Consider the following 16,106-nt stretch of genomic DNA (forward strand, 5'->3'; position numbering starts at 1 on the left):
ACCAACAGTATGGTTACTTTACTATTCTTTACAATTACAATGAAATGCTGATGTTGGCCGCCAGAGACTCGAATCATGTGACTTGGTACGAGTCATGCGCGAACACTTGAGTCCAAGTCGAGTCAATACACAGATTGACTTGAGTCGATTCGAGTTATTTGCGTATTTTCAGAAAATGACTGGAGTCAAGTCGAGTCATCAGAAAATCGCCACTCAGATCATTGACTCGAGTCATTACAACTTTGGTATCGCCTGTCTCATATTCACATGCACATGTGAATGAACTCATATTTTACACGAGCTGTACACGAGATGTGTTATTTTTCTTTTGCGAATTCGGTAATTCTAATTGTAACCTAATCCGGAAAACATTGTGTAGCGTTCTGATTTTAATATAATTTCGAAGAGCTGAAACTTTTGTAGTTGTTCGGCTCTGGGTAAATAACAGCTACTTGAACAGCCGTACAATATAAAAATATACATATTTTGATAAACTGAATATTTACTTATATGTGAGCACAACTGCCAATGCAATACCCCTACCCATTCGGTCACGCCGCATTGATGTCTCGCAATTTGCAGAATGTGATGTTGTCCGTCGAACGTAGACTGGCAGCTTGCTTGTGAAAAAGATTGCACGGTCGTCCCAACCACAACGGTTCTATTTGAAGCGCATGACGGCAAAGATATTTGCATTCCGGAACCGTCACATGCAACGTCCGCCGGCGCTACAAATTATGATACAGTAGCAATTCAGATTCCCGTCACTGTATTTCTGTCAGACTTTGTCATTACGATCGCATATTAAGACAAATTCAATAACATTGGGCAACAATTTTAAACGAAAAATTTGTTGAGTTTGAATTTGCCCTTGATTTAAGCTGATTGTGGCGTGCTGATTCCAAAAATACCGCTGGTTTACTTCTAACACGTCAAATTTTTGCTCTACGGCATATGGCCAAAATATGCAGATTTTGACGAATTTACCCATATTACTTTTCTATACCATATAAAAATCCACACTTTTGTAGGCAAGTTTTTGTTGCAGTTAAATCCGTGGAAAGTTGCATTCATTCATTTATTTTCGAAAAAAGTTGCAGAAGTTGCATTTTGACCACATTTTGCTCGGTTGACTCTAAAAAAAAGGTCAATTTTCCGGCTCAGCTCCCGAAATACCCGTATAAGCGCTACTTCGGGGCTGATTCACGGTGTTTCAGACGAATTTGGCCGTTTATTTCACCGAAATATAAAATACTTCCATGAAAAATCGAAAAAGTTGTAAAATGTTGCAAAAAGTTGCATGGAAAATATGGACGAAAGTTACAAAAAGCTGCACTATAAGATTCCTTCAAACAGCTTAAAACAACATTCTACATATCTTACGAGTATTTAGGAAGCTGTCGGAAGCTGTAAAAAAAAAGTTGCAAAAGTTACAAAAACTTGCCCTATAAGTTGAAGTTATATAGACAAGGTACTGGTACTGGTATCGATCTAGGACGATGCTTTCACCCATTTTTGGTTAGAGGATGCAATTATCCGAGGATATTTCGGACACATATGGGATGCAAACTGCAGGATGCAGCACGAAATATGATATAAATAAGCATGGCATTTACATTTACTATCAGCTATAGGTCCAATGCCCCATTCAGCTTATCCAGTGTCACTTGAAACTCATAAACGCTCGATAGTTTGGATCAAGATGAAGACCTTAGGGATAGTAGACCTACCGATAAAGATTTTGAAACCAGTGCTTCCCAAACTTTTTCGGTGTGAGCGCCAAATTTAGAATTTCAGAGTACGGCCGGGGCCGCACGAATACTATGGGTATGAAACGGACCCAAACAGCCATCATGGCTATTTCGGAGTAGTTTAATTGCCCTGGCGAGATTTCAAAACTGTACACTCTTTACCGCTATTTATCTGCTGCATTGGGTGTCCGTTGAGTGAATCACCTTTTCTCGCCTAAACGCTTGAAGCGCGAGAAATTTCATTAGTTTCATGACTGAATCGGTCAATATGCTCGGGAATTGCATGTATTGCCATCAATTTTCATCCTGTCTCATCTGTTCACGTTATCTGATTTACCGGTAGTGCTGAGTGAGGTTTGTTTGGAAAGGTATAGGCCCCCTCAATAGTAATTAGACATCTCCGGAGATATACCCGTTGGCAGGAACGTAACAGCACTTCGTCAGGACCCCGGGCTCCCATAAGGTGATAAACTGACCCCGCATCACGTTGTTCGCTTTTGCCACGAAATTAAAGTTGTACTGTTTAGTGAGACAGCACGAGGCGCGAATATTTCGATAATTCGTGGTAAAATCGGTGAATAAGATCGGGAATTGCATGGTTGTCCTCTTTGCCCACGTAATCAGATTGACCGGTAGAGCTGAGTGAGAGGTGTCTTTGAAACTGCAGACCCCGTAAATTTAAACATCTTCGGGCGGGCGGACCCCTAGGTAGGTATGACTTCTTTACATGATGTTATTTCGTGGCCTCCTGTCTGCTATACCAAAAAATGTAGAATTGCCCATACCTACAAAACGATTTGTGTGAAAGATCACACGATTTTAGATTGATATTTCTTCACTGACATATAATTTTCTTTCCTGCGGGATGGTATTTGTCTTGTGAGGTTCAGATTGCCAAGACAAGAACATTCGACGCCAGTCATTTAGGCGCCTATATGGACAATTAAACCTATATGTATTTTGTATATATACCGAAGTTTTTGGTATTTCGAAGTTTTTGGTCAGCATAAAAGCAGTCTTTTACGGCCAAGGCTTTCTCGCTGCCGATCGTTCTGACACACTTCTTGGAGTCACATGTTACATGGCCTAAAACTTTATATGTGTTGGTGCGTTGTGCTGCGGTCATGGCCAACGCTGATATGCCCATTTCTATAAATCTTGCGTATTTTTTCTTGGGGAAGAGTGCCCAATAATCAAGATATGTGGCGAATTGAAGTCGCACCCAGCGCGAAAATTTTTTCAAAAAGTTGCATAAAAAAAAAAACTCTATAATTTATACTAATTCACGAAATAATTTTGGGCCCCCTTCGAGCTCGGCCCTCCTCAATTGGGGGATTTGGTGTGCGGCAGTTACGATCCTGACTATAGGACTACCAATTACGCTGCTTTAAGCCGGCTAAGCAGTATGCATCTCGGCGTATTCAACCATGAGTCACGTGTTGCACATCTAGTTATCATAGGGTTACCATGCGTACTCGGATGACGCCCAAATGTCTTCTTTTTTGAGATTTTGTTTTCTTTTTTGAAGATTTTGGTTAGATATAGGGTCAAATTCGACTGATATACATTAAGTCAGCACTGTAGGAACGCTACGGCGGCTATTTCGGGAGCTGGACCGCAAAGTTGACCTTTTTTTTCAGTCAACCACCTGTTAATGTGAAAGAAAAACTGTATTTTCCAGCAGTTGAGCCTCTTTTTCTTTTTGAGTCAAGCGACCACGAAGTGGGAAAAATTTACCATTTTTTCAGGGTTTTCCTCCGGTTTTGAAAGTTATCAATACCTATTTATATCTATAGCTACTTCTCATTCAACTGAAAAGTTAGGGCACATTGCATTGAAAAAGCAGTGACGTAACGTTAGCAGTCTCTACTCACAACTTTCCTGCAATTATATAATTGAAAACTACAGAGGCCAAGCCAAGCAAGAGTATACTGTTACCATGGATTGCTGATGGAGTTAGGAATCTCGATTTCCAACTCAAGTGAAGGGAAATGTCAATAGGTAGCCTAAATGATCCTAAAATGTGGCATCCTCCAAAATGACAACGTGTTAGCTGCAGTAACAATTGCACATTCAGCTTGTCTTCGTGAATAATACAGGAAAATTGAGAATAATACAGAAACATTGAATTGTTGCAATATCACAAGCCCGAATGGATCATGTGTCAGCTTTGTAATATTGTGTTTTCTTGGTGGTCAGACAATAAGGATGCACACATGTAACCTTGATACACATGTGCCACTGTCATATGTTAATGTCGGGCAGCCGACATTCAAAAAAGTTGAAATATCTCAATAATTTCCCGGAAAACCTTGAGAAAGTCAAAGATGTGAAAGGAAAAAATGTTCCCCAACATCCCAAGATGACGGGGATAAGATACAAGAGTAAATTAGAGCTTACATATGTTAGCTGACTATCGCTCGAGTATCGAACGAGACAACCTACAGAATTATGGGTTATTAGCGTAAATTTGGACCCCGAACCTCGCACTTTATTTGTCCTGTAGAAGCAATTTGCGTTTAAATCAACCAAATATGGCAATGTTTTTTAAAACGTTGTATACAATAAACAAAAATAAAAAAAAAGTAGTGCTTTTATGTGAGTTTGAGACAATGTGGTGGGGGCCTAACCCCAAAACTTGACGGGATAGAGGAAAACCGAATGTATTTTTGAATTCAGCGCCCAAGAGTTACTCAAAATCAATTGTCTGATCAAAGTCAACAAAAATTGTGTTGATCAGTGTAATCTGTGCAATGCGATTGTTGAAAAATAAAAATTTTCGGTAAATTCTGCTGCCTATTCATTAATTTTGTTTAGATTGGCTAAAAAATATTGTATAACAAATTTGGCTCAAGTACTACGTTCAACAGCGAAGTTATAACAGTTACGATTGATCCAAATTTTAGTTTTAGCATTTTTTAGACCAGCCTAACAAATTTATCGAATAGCCAGTAAAATTTAAGTAAAGCCTTTTACTCTTGATCAACCCTACTGAGAAAGCTTCTAATGTCAAACCCAAAAATGTTTTCTCCTTACGTGCGCATGTCTTCATATTATCCAGAAGATTCCAACATCCAAGTGAACATCCGCATGTCCGCGATCCTCCTTGTGGTAGGCATACGTCATTGCAGCCTCCGTTGTCGATGTCACAAGGATTTGATACACCTTGAGCAATCCAATCAAGTTGATTTTTTATTGAGAAACGGAAATTACATGTTTAATAACTCACTCGCTACAACCACCGTGAAACATACTTGAGTGCCTGATTTTCTGAAATTCGAATGACATGGTGACAACAGACCCCAATTATTATTGTTAGGTGGAATGACAGTGTTTCTGATCTGACTAATATATGACGAGCAAATATCATGGAGTTGAGCAAATATTTGCTAAGGCCATTGAAGTATTGATCTGAAGGTGATAAATTTGCAAATCGTCGTATCCTACCTGTGAATTGTTTGAAGCAAATGAATATTCTCTAATATAGGGATCTGTCAGATATTTAAACGGCTTTTGAAACAACTAAACTAATACGTTCGTTTGATGTAACTCTATGTCGGACCTGGGCAAAGTGAGGCCCGCAGAGCTATTTGGAGCAGCCCGGGAAATGCTGCCTGAAATTCAAAACCTAACACCTACTTTTGAATATTGCTGCGTGGAGTAAATTCACAAGCTGTATAAACTGAACCAGAAATTCGTTCACTTTGATACCTGTTCATTAATATGCCGCGATCACGCTGTCTACGTGCCTCACATGCGTAATCCAGATTGAAAATAAAGTCAATGTAAGAAAGTATGTCGTAACAATTAAAGTCACAAGTAGCCACTCTGTCCAGATAGTATAGTTTATTATTTCATTGTTGTCACAATACACATTGAACTAGGGTTGCCATACGTCCGGAATTTCCTGGACATGTCCGGAATTTCACTGGTAAAACTGCGTCTGGGATGAATTTCTAAAATATGCCTAAATGTCCGGAATTTTTTCGTAAATCAACATAAACAATATTATTTCAGGGCAGATTTATGCCACATGAAATTTTACTTCGCGTTGCGCGCGATTCATCATCAGATATATTGGTTTTAATATGGGGACTATACCACCCTCTCAAAAACTACGATCAAAATAAATAAAAATAGCATTCAAGCATTCATTCACAGAAATAAGTCTAATTGTAATCGCAATTACAATATTACGGTATATTCATAGAGTCGGTTTAGGCCGTTTGCATGTTTTCTTCAAAGTTACTGGTTCTAAACCTGGGCGTATTTTGCCTTTATTCTGGGGTTCGCGAAGATGATGAACGTAATCAGCTTCGAAAATAGGCCGTGAGTGAGTCTGGGCAAATGTGCCGACCTTTAATTACTAATCGGCTTTCAAATTTGAAGCTGGGCCACGGCAAATTGGACATGGAGTCGTGATCATAAAAGGTTGGAAACCATCCGGAGGCGCGGTGTTTATATAGTTCAGTGGTGCAGTATGCACCGGCATTAGGCTGATAAATAATTTTATCGGTGTGACATGAACAAGACTTGACGATATACAATTACGCTCCTTGCATTTTCGAAGTCATTTTCGGGTTTTCCCTCACCAGCTCTAAAGCTAACTCTGATCATCAAGGCGGAGAGAGGATTTAAATTATATAGTAATATATGGAAGAACCATTATTATGGACATAATTCATTAAAATCATCTAATATACAATTGAATAGTATATTCATATTGAAATGAACCCGAATATTATCGGCTGACACTTATCAAGGGTAATCATCAGCAACTAGTAGAGAATTCGAAACAACATCGTATATCAACAATCGTTTATCGCATCACAAAATATGACGTCACCAGCAGGAAATTTCGAATACGACAGCCTTCAATGCACTGTGTTTAGACGGTACACGAACTCTTTTTGTTGACAGAGCCTTGAATAGTGTATTTTGATAAAAGTCAACTCCAAGGCTCACGAATGAAAGTGTGAACGGCCCCTCCCGACGACACGAAATCTGTCGTCTAACTTCCAGATGCATATAGTAAGCCCCCAAAAGTTGGATAGATTACCCTCAAGTGGGTCAAAAATCGGTGTTTATTTGTGCGGGAGAGGGTTGAAAAATATGGCTTCGGCACTGTTTACAACTTACAAAACACAACCACATACTCCTGGACCGGATCGTGACCACTCACTCACTCTGTAGTCGACAGACAAAGCTTTGCTGGTGTGACGTCATATTGATGGACAATGTGCTCAAACCTCGTTTTAAAATTCACTGGTGGGCGCTAAAGAGCGTCCGGAATTTGTGTCAAAAAATATGGGGACCCTACATTAAACGATCTGTGCTTGAATGTGCAACGTGATACGTTTCCAAATCCCTAATTCGCAAAACAAGTTAATCAGTGCTCGTGATTACTACAAGTCATCATCACCCCTCAACGATGAATATGAAAAGGCACGTCAAAAATGAAAGGCGGAAGCTGAATTTCAGTGAAGGTCTGGAGCACTAAATATCTGTTTACTGGAAGTCACAGGTAAAACTATCCTTTCGATTTGTGTCGCGCAGGTTGCCGTATTCAGGGAGTATAATTTAAGTCGGCGTCACGGCAAAAATTCAAAGAAAAACACTCGGTCAAGAGAGGGCAAATTCGTGCCAGCTTCGATCTGCAAGCTATGAACACTGCGGGAAAAGCAGAGATCAAGACAAAAAGCTTTGTTGTATCCCATTATATTTTAATGTCTTGACATGGAAACGGGGATACGGGTTTGAAGAGAGTTCGAAACAAATCACGTTCAACATTGTTTGGAATTATTACGGCAAATTATCATTATTGTTTTTTATTAATTAACTGTCACTTTCTAATTACCTAATATCAACACATCCACTAGGCATCATTTATTAGAAAGGAAATTAGCTGCTTGGTATTTAGAAATGAGAATATTGCACTGGAAAATATAGCAAAAATGTTTGACTAGGCCGCAAACGCAGTGTCTGCTTCTCATTTGGCCCGCAGAGAACATAATTCTCCACCTCTGCTCTAGGGTTTGTACAACGTGATACCTGACACTTGCCATATAACTCGCGGTATCATAAATGAAACTTGGATGCAAAAAGTAATTACAACTGAAATTACATGGTATGGCAATATGTCTGTAATCTTTAAAACTTATTATCATCATCGATATCAGTGTGCCTGCGAAAGACATGCATCTATATCCGAAAACCAATTTACCCGAACGAGTCCAGAGCATAATAGCAGATGATATGCCGCCCTGTCTGACTGGGGTCTGGACTCCATGTAATGTTGGATCCGTACGCCCCGGTGGCGTTTATGTACACTGGCACCGATACTTGAACGCCAATGGGGCCCAAAACAACGAATTGGATGATCCTGTAAATGTGAAAAAATGTCGTTAACTACAGTGTGATTCAGCTCTTCGTTGCATTAGACCGGTGATTCTCAAACTTAGGGGCGTGAGTACATCTGTATGGGGCGCGAAGCTGCGGTCAACCGAACATTCTTGTCGCGCTACGCGCAATTTATATCTATTTATAGTTGTTAATCTGGTATAGTCTAAATTTCATATTTCAGAATCATCTTATCAACAGTCATAACCTTCCATACCACCAAACCATCCGTTGGGATTGGAAGCATTCTTTTTGCATTTGGTGATATGACGATGGCATATTTTCACTATCATAAAGGGCGGCGTGTTTAAAATAGTTTGAAATCCACTGCATTAGATGAAAAACATTAGTCCCGAATGCTGAGTCAGTTTCGAAAAGGTGAAATAATATGGCGTGTTATGGTACTATGTTGACTTGATGTTGTACAATTATAATTGGTTGTGCCTGTTTTTCACAAAATGATGAGTCCTCCGTTGAGTTTGATATGGCAAACCATATTAAATTTCACGACGTACAACTTCAAAATGCAACATTACGTTCCACACTTGCAATAGTTAGTTAAGTGTATTCATATTTCATATAGAACGATGGATATGGGTATTCCGACCACAATAGACCGTTTTTTTGTTTGTTTTTCTATTGCAGTACAGATAATTCAGACCATTCATTCGTCGAAGGGACGAATGATGACAAAGCGTTTCGCGCAGCACAGTGCTTTTCAGCACCAATCAACCGGAAATTATCAAAGAAAATACAAATGAAGAGAGCTCTGGAGCAGCATATACTTAAGGATAGCTTGGTGTGGTACCTATGGGTCAACGAATCCTTTCTGACTTTAGTGTATATCGAGTAGGTCGTATATTTTAAATTAAGGGCAATTATGCATGAGTGTTCAAGTCTACATACGTGGCCTCGGCGTCACTTGGATACGCGTAAATGATTTCATCGAAGGTGCCTTCGTCGTCAGACACGGTGATGGTTTCTCCATCTTGTATTGTTTCAGCCGGGTAAGTCGGCGAGTCATTACACATTGTTGTTGAACTTACTGCAGTAATGTATTTGGTGACACAGTGATATTTCTAGACTTAGTTTCTCTTACTGTCGACGAGGAATTGCAACGGCACTTGACTCAAGTAGTCTGTCGGCTTCACCGTTCTGCTTCCGTTCAGTATAATTGTATTCAGTGGACGGTCTTCCAACATCAGAGCCACAGGGACGAGATAGATTCCACCGCCCCCATCATAATGAATTTGACATGTAGTCTGAAGTACAAAACATGAGTGATAGGACACATTACAGGTATAAGACTTGCATTTCAAACAAAAATCGACATGAAAACAAAAATGTTCAAAACAAGGCCCTTAATTGTTTGAAATATGTTTTGTAATTATTTTTTTCAGCCATGACGTTGCGAATGTTCAATTGTGACGTCATAGTGGATTAGAATTGACAATTGAAAACATAAGGTAGAAAAAGCTCCTTTGACGAAATATCTACTTACTATAGCTGTTGAACCAACTATTTTGAGCGTTCCAACCATCCAAAATCGCATACGTTGGCAATATCGGGTGCTAGTTGTCTGTAGGCTCACATGAAATGTTTTGGAAAGTATTTACACAATCATGGCATGATTTCACAACTTGACAAAACGGATTTTTTAAAATGCCGTTAGTTTAAAACACTGTTTGAAACATGTTTCAAACAAAGTCTTTTAAGCAACCATTTGTTTTAAATGCAACTCTAATTACTGGTGAATTATGCCTGAATTGGCAACTGGATAATTTTTGTTGTCTAATTAGCCAGTGGTTTCTCAACGGCGTCCACGAGACGGTTGTTTAGGACCGTGAAGCACGAAACAAAAAAATTCAAATGACCCAGCTAAAACATGTTTTTGGGACATAAACATTTCGCGCAAACTATTTCTAAGCCAAACCCGATGCGCTTTGGGCCCGAAAATATATCGGTATTCCACATAGAGTAGAAAATTTTGATGCAGACTTAATCACTTTTACATTTGAATCGTGCTTTACGCGCTTCTGTGTCACTTTGCATTGTGCGTATACCCACTCCCGAACAAAATACGCATAGTTTTACAAAAATAAATCTACGTATAGGAGAACTCTGCTCGAGGCCGTTGAAATATTTTATTCTACAGGGGTCCGCAACTCCCAGGTGTATTATCGTGAAGCGAGTGGTGCAGTGTGCTAGGCGACACCGTCACGACACCAATGGTTCGAGTCTCGGCTCTGCCATGTTTCTATGTGTCGGGGGTTTTCTAGGCTCGCCGATCCCACTGTACAAACATTGTGTTGAAAATCCCAGAAACAGAGTAAGCCACGCTCTCATAAAGTCGGCAGCCGAGACCAGAAAACGGACGCATGCCTGTCAGGGATATCTCTGTTGAAGGGATATCCCTGATGCAAGTGTGCATGTGCGTGAATGAAAGTCGTCCAATGAGAAAGCCAGAAGATGCAGGAAGCTGAAGATACTGACCCGCCAGCCAATAAAGCTGAACTGTAGAAATATCTGTGTCGTGACGCACAAGGCCTGAACGGCGATAAGCATCACTGTAATACTTGTGTATAATAATAGTAAAAAGTTGTATCATCGGCATTTTGACGATGAACTAATCCGCACCTGGACACACCGAGACGTATGAAGATTTGACCAATATCGGACTTCACGAGAAGTGCGTTTCCGGAAAGAATATAGGCAATATAGCCGGGAGAAAAATAATGCTCACGAGTAGAAATGCGAATTGAAAAGTCTGGTACACAGTAAACCCCGGGACCACCTTTAGAGGAGGATACAAAACTCACGATTTAACGTGGACTCTATTTCCACTCTAATAAGATTGAAAATAATAATACATTCCCGATACGGATACCGAAAATTCCGTTTCAGTCTCCATATATATACACCACAAAGCCTCCTTGAAGCAAGCAATACTAGGTATAGCACTATGGTAATGCGTTTACAGCAGTGGTTCCCAACCTGTGGTACGCGTACCACTAGTGGTACGCGAAGGTCTTTCAGGTGGTACGCGAGTAGATTCTGTTTTTTTTTTCTCGACCGAAGGGAGTTATTAGTTCAGGTGAGGATGATTTTGAGTTTTTTGAAGCCGTCGTCTCACGCTATTCACCATCAGCTGCTAATTTCCCTTATACGTGAGAATGCGAACAAGGATTTTCAGATTTTCATCCCTGATGACTATCAAGTCGAAGAAACGAAACCGACTTGTTGCGTCCATACAAGACTTTCGATGCGCTGTAAGCAAACGTATACCACGCATCGACAAGCTAGTGGAAAATAAACAAATGCAGCCATCGCATTAAATAAACTGACTTTTGAATGTGTGTTGTTATTTCATTTTGTTGTTCTTCTTGTGACTGGTGGTGAAAAACAATTCCATACATCCTATCAGCCCTGGGTGATAATACCTAGTTCAAGGGTGTCAATCTCAAATTGCATCGCGGGCCGGATCGAAGTCATGAAATCGCCCGCGGGCAGGACCAGTCAACGGAATCCAAAATGTTGCCTCATGCCGTTGCTTCTCGCTGGATTACTTTATTATCAAGCATATATAGATAATACACGGATCGTAGGGGTTTCATTCTAGCGAGTCGCAACACCATTATTTGCGAGCAATGAAATTGGCGAAAATACGAAGTTTGTCCGGTTGAATACAATGGCATTACCGGCGATACAAGTAGGGGTGGGGTGACCAACCTGCGGTCGTAAGAGAGAATTTGTGCGGCCGTAGACACGCAATTCAATTAGTATGTGTTGGCGGCCGTCGACATGCAATTCGAATTTACGAGTTCACTCCTGATTTCTTGAAAGATTTTAATTATTCTTGAAATTTTCTTCGCGCGCGATTCAATGCGGCTACATTTTTCGATTTTAATGTAGTAGCACCCCTTGCAATCAAAGCCCCACAATACAGATGCGAACATCAATGAAAAATGATGCGCCTCACATGGAAATATCAGCTCGGAATCGTGTGCTCCTCACTATAATAACAATCCTGGTGGGAGGTCAAGAAATAACAGCATGCTACAAAGTGACTAATACCAATTGGCCCACCTGAAGATGTATCATAATTTATAACTTGCTTTAAATTTTCTAAAACACCCCTACATCAACTCTATACCAATGAATCTGATCACACGGGATGAGAAAGGATAGATGTTTGATGGTAATATGTAAAACTACTAATATCAATGACGAAATTCATTGGTGAATCTTGATTTTTTTTTCGCACTGGGCGCGACTATGAGTACTACCTTTCTTAACATTACCAGTGACCACACGCGATTTTGGTGCGCATAGTAAGCCTCTACCATTAAATAGATTAGTCCGGAGTTTACCAGAAATGGACATATAGACACTTTTACCTGGGTATTGGGCGTCCAGCTCGTTCAGTACGACTATGCCCTGGAATACGGCCGTAGGCTACACGAGTAGTCGAAATGTGAATGGCAAAAAGGTTGGCCACCCCTGCTTTAGCCATAATCTGGCGTTATTCCTGCGTATGCGTTGTGATGAATACAAGATATTTAACTGTCAACGCGGACTTTGTAATTTGGTTTATTACTGTGGATGTGATGGATAATACTATCTTTTTTCAATGTACTCAGAATTGCTATGCAGGCCGGATAAAATCGTCTGGCGGGCCGGATCCGGCCCACGGGCCGTATGTTTGACATCCCTGGCCTAGTTTAATAGAATTTGTTAATACACCTCGCATAGGTCAAATACGTGAGTATGACGTCATAAATGGTGGAAACGCGTGTAACTTATATAGGTGGTACGCGAGCACTGCATAAAACCTCAAAATGGTACGTGGGTGGAAAAAGGTTGGGAAACACTGGTTTACAGGATATTCACTAGATAACGCTGCATGTCATTGGACAGACGACACGTAAAACTCAGAACAATATATACGGCTGTCCGAGTCATTTGTGCGGGGCTCGCGGGCCGCATTCAACATTTGAATCCATTTGAGGGTCGTACTATATAAAATTGGGATACTGAGCCAAAATTCAATATTGTTATTCAATTATTTAGTTACCGACAACATCGAAATATTGAATAATATTTGACTATTTCTATATTTAAACCGAACATTGATTTGATGATGATGTACACGCGTCAGAAACATTGACCACAATTCACAAGCAGGTCGTCCTCATTGTCAAAATTGATGATGAATATCGGTTATCCCGATTCTTAGAACTTGATGTAAATTTTAGTCTGTGAGCAGTGATCCGTTCATAGATTTGCCGATTGTACTTTTGGTTTAACTCCAGGACACGCAATGCTGACAGCATCATAACCAATTAACCATCCTACCTTTAAATACGCTTATACGCTATATAAACATTATTAATACGAATAGCCTACTTCTACACATACAAAGACCGAATCCATCTAACAAACTCGCCAATCGGTTTTTCCAAGTACAGCACTAAAAGCAATAAACTTGCTCGTAATGCCAATTTCAAATCACAGTCGTGGTCCAAATTAAGTCATTTACATTTCACTTTTTGCGATGTTCAGCAATTGAAACCTTCACGAATGCATGAGCCGCAAGGTCTGGCTATCGCGCCATCGCCAAAATATGAAACTCATCAGTATCATCTTGAAATATATTAAAAAAAGTTTGTTCAAGTAGCCACATTAATTTGATTTTTAGTGCACAGTTGATGAATATTTTACAGCGCTTTTTGAGGCTTTCGTGGGCCGCACAAACGGTGTTGCGGGCTGCATACGGCCCGCGTGCCGTAGTCCACCGACCTCTGGTGTAGGGTTGTGGTTTTTAACCTTGTCTCCAGCGACCCCAAGGGGCGAATTCAATTTTGAAGTGGACGGAAACGGTCAGGGGCGAAATTGGGGCGCTGGGCTGAGGAGAGTTATGGAGGACGCTCAATAAAAATAGCCTCGCAGTACATGGTGTAGGCTAGTAAGGACTTATGATTACACAGTGGAACAATAGTTTTATATATCCCTGAGTTCTCATTGCAAATTAACATTCGGCAAAATCTATCAAATCATGTTCTCGTTGCGCTCATCGCGAAATATCCACCGACCATGTTATGAATGCAGTGGTTTATTTTAGGTCATGTAAAAGAAATTGGGCGTTCTCTTGGATTGTCAATTCCCTTTATAATAGTTCCGTCACGTTAGCTGCACCAAGTCGTTTCGACACCTTCCAATATTTTCATTGTAGGGCAGTTTTGTGGTGTTTTGAAATGATGAAAATATTTTTAAACTGATACTTATACCAATAGCTCAGTTTATTTCCTGCAGCGCACTGCGTGTCGACATCGAAGAGGCACTGTACAATACAACTTTTAGGAGTGTTGCCCGTTGTACATTAGGGATGTTTTGAAGCTTTTTGGCCAAACTGATTAACCCAGTGGTTCCCAACCTTTTTCGTCTCGTTGCCCCCTTGGCCGATATTTGAGCTAAAATTCCCCCCTACGAAAAATTTTTCTGTGACTAGAAAAGGTGCTTTTTAACGCACAAACATTTGTTGACTGAGCAATTACTGGCTAAAAATATTCAGATATGTCCGAACTTTGTCCAATGCGGACTGCACCACTTTTTGGTAAAGTAAAGCTAAATTCGACCTGTTTTTCAGCGGTCGGGTAGTCGATGACGAAAAATAAATCATTAAGTCCGCTTGTTATGGCCTGAGTCGAACCGATGAATTTGATATGTTTTGATATGTTCTATGACTGATATGTTTTTTGCGCTTGCATTTCACCAGCGGCCTTGTGCTGAATTTGGCTGGACTTTTTCCTCCTTAGTAGCAATTTAGTCAAGAGGCTGTCGTGGGCCCAACGAAATCGTCCGCGAGCCTCACTTTATCAGGGGGTATAATATCTACGGAAGGCATTTATACATACACCCAGCTTCAAATCCGCCAAGCAAACATACAATTGTGAAAAACTGGTTTGTACTTAACAGTTACACCATAAAAATCTAGAAACCTTGTGAACCCAGTTTGTTTTTATTTTGAGATGTTCATGGTGTGTGTTGACTACTATGGTAATTTACACCAGGGCAATTTCCCTAATTTTTTTTATTCCGTAGCTGCCGACTTATAACACGGCCCACTTCTAGGATTTTTTAGGACGCCGCGTACACGGACGAGATGGCAAGGAGGAGCCAAGATAAACCCCAAAGACTTGGATGGGAATTCTGGTGTTGCAGCAGTGGATTATTCCACTGCGCTATCTCACCACACATTGTTAACCCAGTGCATCGTCCGATACAACGCCAAAGCCAGATCCCACCCTTAAAACTTCCCAATTCCCCCCAAGGGGGAAATTCATCCCCCCCGGTTGGGAACCACTGGATTAACTAAATATACTTGTATTTGAGAGCTACAAAATTAAATCGTAACAATATTTCTTCATCGTATCATAAAGGAATTATAGCGGGTAATGTTGTTACCCCAATTCATTATAAAGTTAAGAGAATGGTGCAGTAGGCTACTAAATTTAATGTGAGCAAATCTCTACAGCCTTCTCAGTAGATTTAGCAGTCACACAAAGCAATAGAACAAAACCAAATACAATTAACTTCCCCGTATTGCCAATAGCAGAGAAGAATTCGGGATGTGTAGGCTATATCAATCTCGAACCCGTGGGCCTCACCCGATGGTTGTTATAACAGCAACCTGGATTTGATGAACGAAAATAACACAAACAATTAGACCGGTAATTAGTCGAGTGTTTTAATAGTGAAGTCCCAACTCGGCACCGGACTTCGGAGACTTACCCATTGTGTTTTTTCGTTACAGTCCTTAAAATAGGGGGGGCGTCAGACCCAGGCAATTTTTGAAAGGGGGCGCTTGAGAAAAAAAGGTCAAGAACCACGGGTGCAGTGGATGTCGGGTGCCCAGCAGTGTATCAGTGTAAAGTAACGAGGTAGTCTGCTTCTAAT

At 40.4% G+C, this 16,106-nt stretch overlaps 1 protein-coding gene across 2 annotated transcripts in view; it reads right to left on the minus strand.

The window, feature by feature from the left end:
* Window positions 1-16,106, minus strand: part of LOC145446113 (uncharacterized) — a 35,920-nt gene that overhangs the window by 10,686 nt on the left and 9,128 nt on the right. For both annotated transcript variants that reach the window (XM_080324346.1, XM_080324338.1), the window contains exons 5-10: window positions 9,250-9,412; window positions 9,057-9,195; window positions 7,975-8,133; window positions 4,981-5,021; window positions 4,788-4,916; window positions 544-728 (exon numbers count right to left, since the gene is read on the minus strand). In XM_080324346.1, coding sequence (XP_080180472.1) covers window positions 544-728; window positions 4,788-4,916; window positions 4,981-5,021; window positions 7,975-8,133; window positions 9,057-9,195; window positions 9,250-9,412 — 816 coding nt within the window. The remainder of the gene's footprint in view (window positions 1-543; window positions 729-4,787; window positions 4,917-4,980; window positions 5,022-7,974; window positions 8,134-9,056; window positions 9,196-9,249; window positions 9,413-16,106) is intronic.

Source organism: Botryllus schlosseri, chromosome 1 (assembly GCF_051294905.1).
Source record: "Botryllus schlosseri isolate E-star chromosome 1, Bs_hap1, whole genome shotgun sequence".
NCBI lineage: Eukaryota > Metazoa > Chordata > Ascidiacea > Stolidobranchia > Styelidae > Botryllus > Botryllus schlosseri.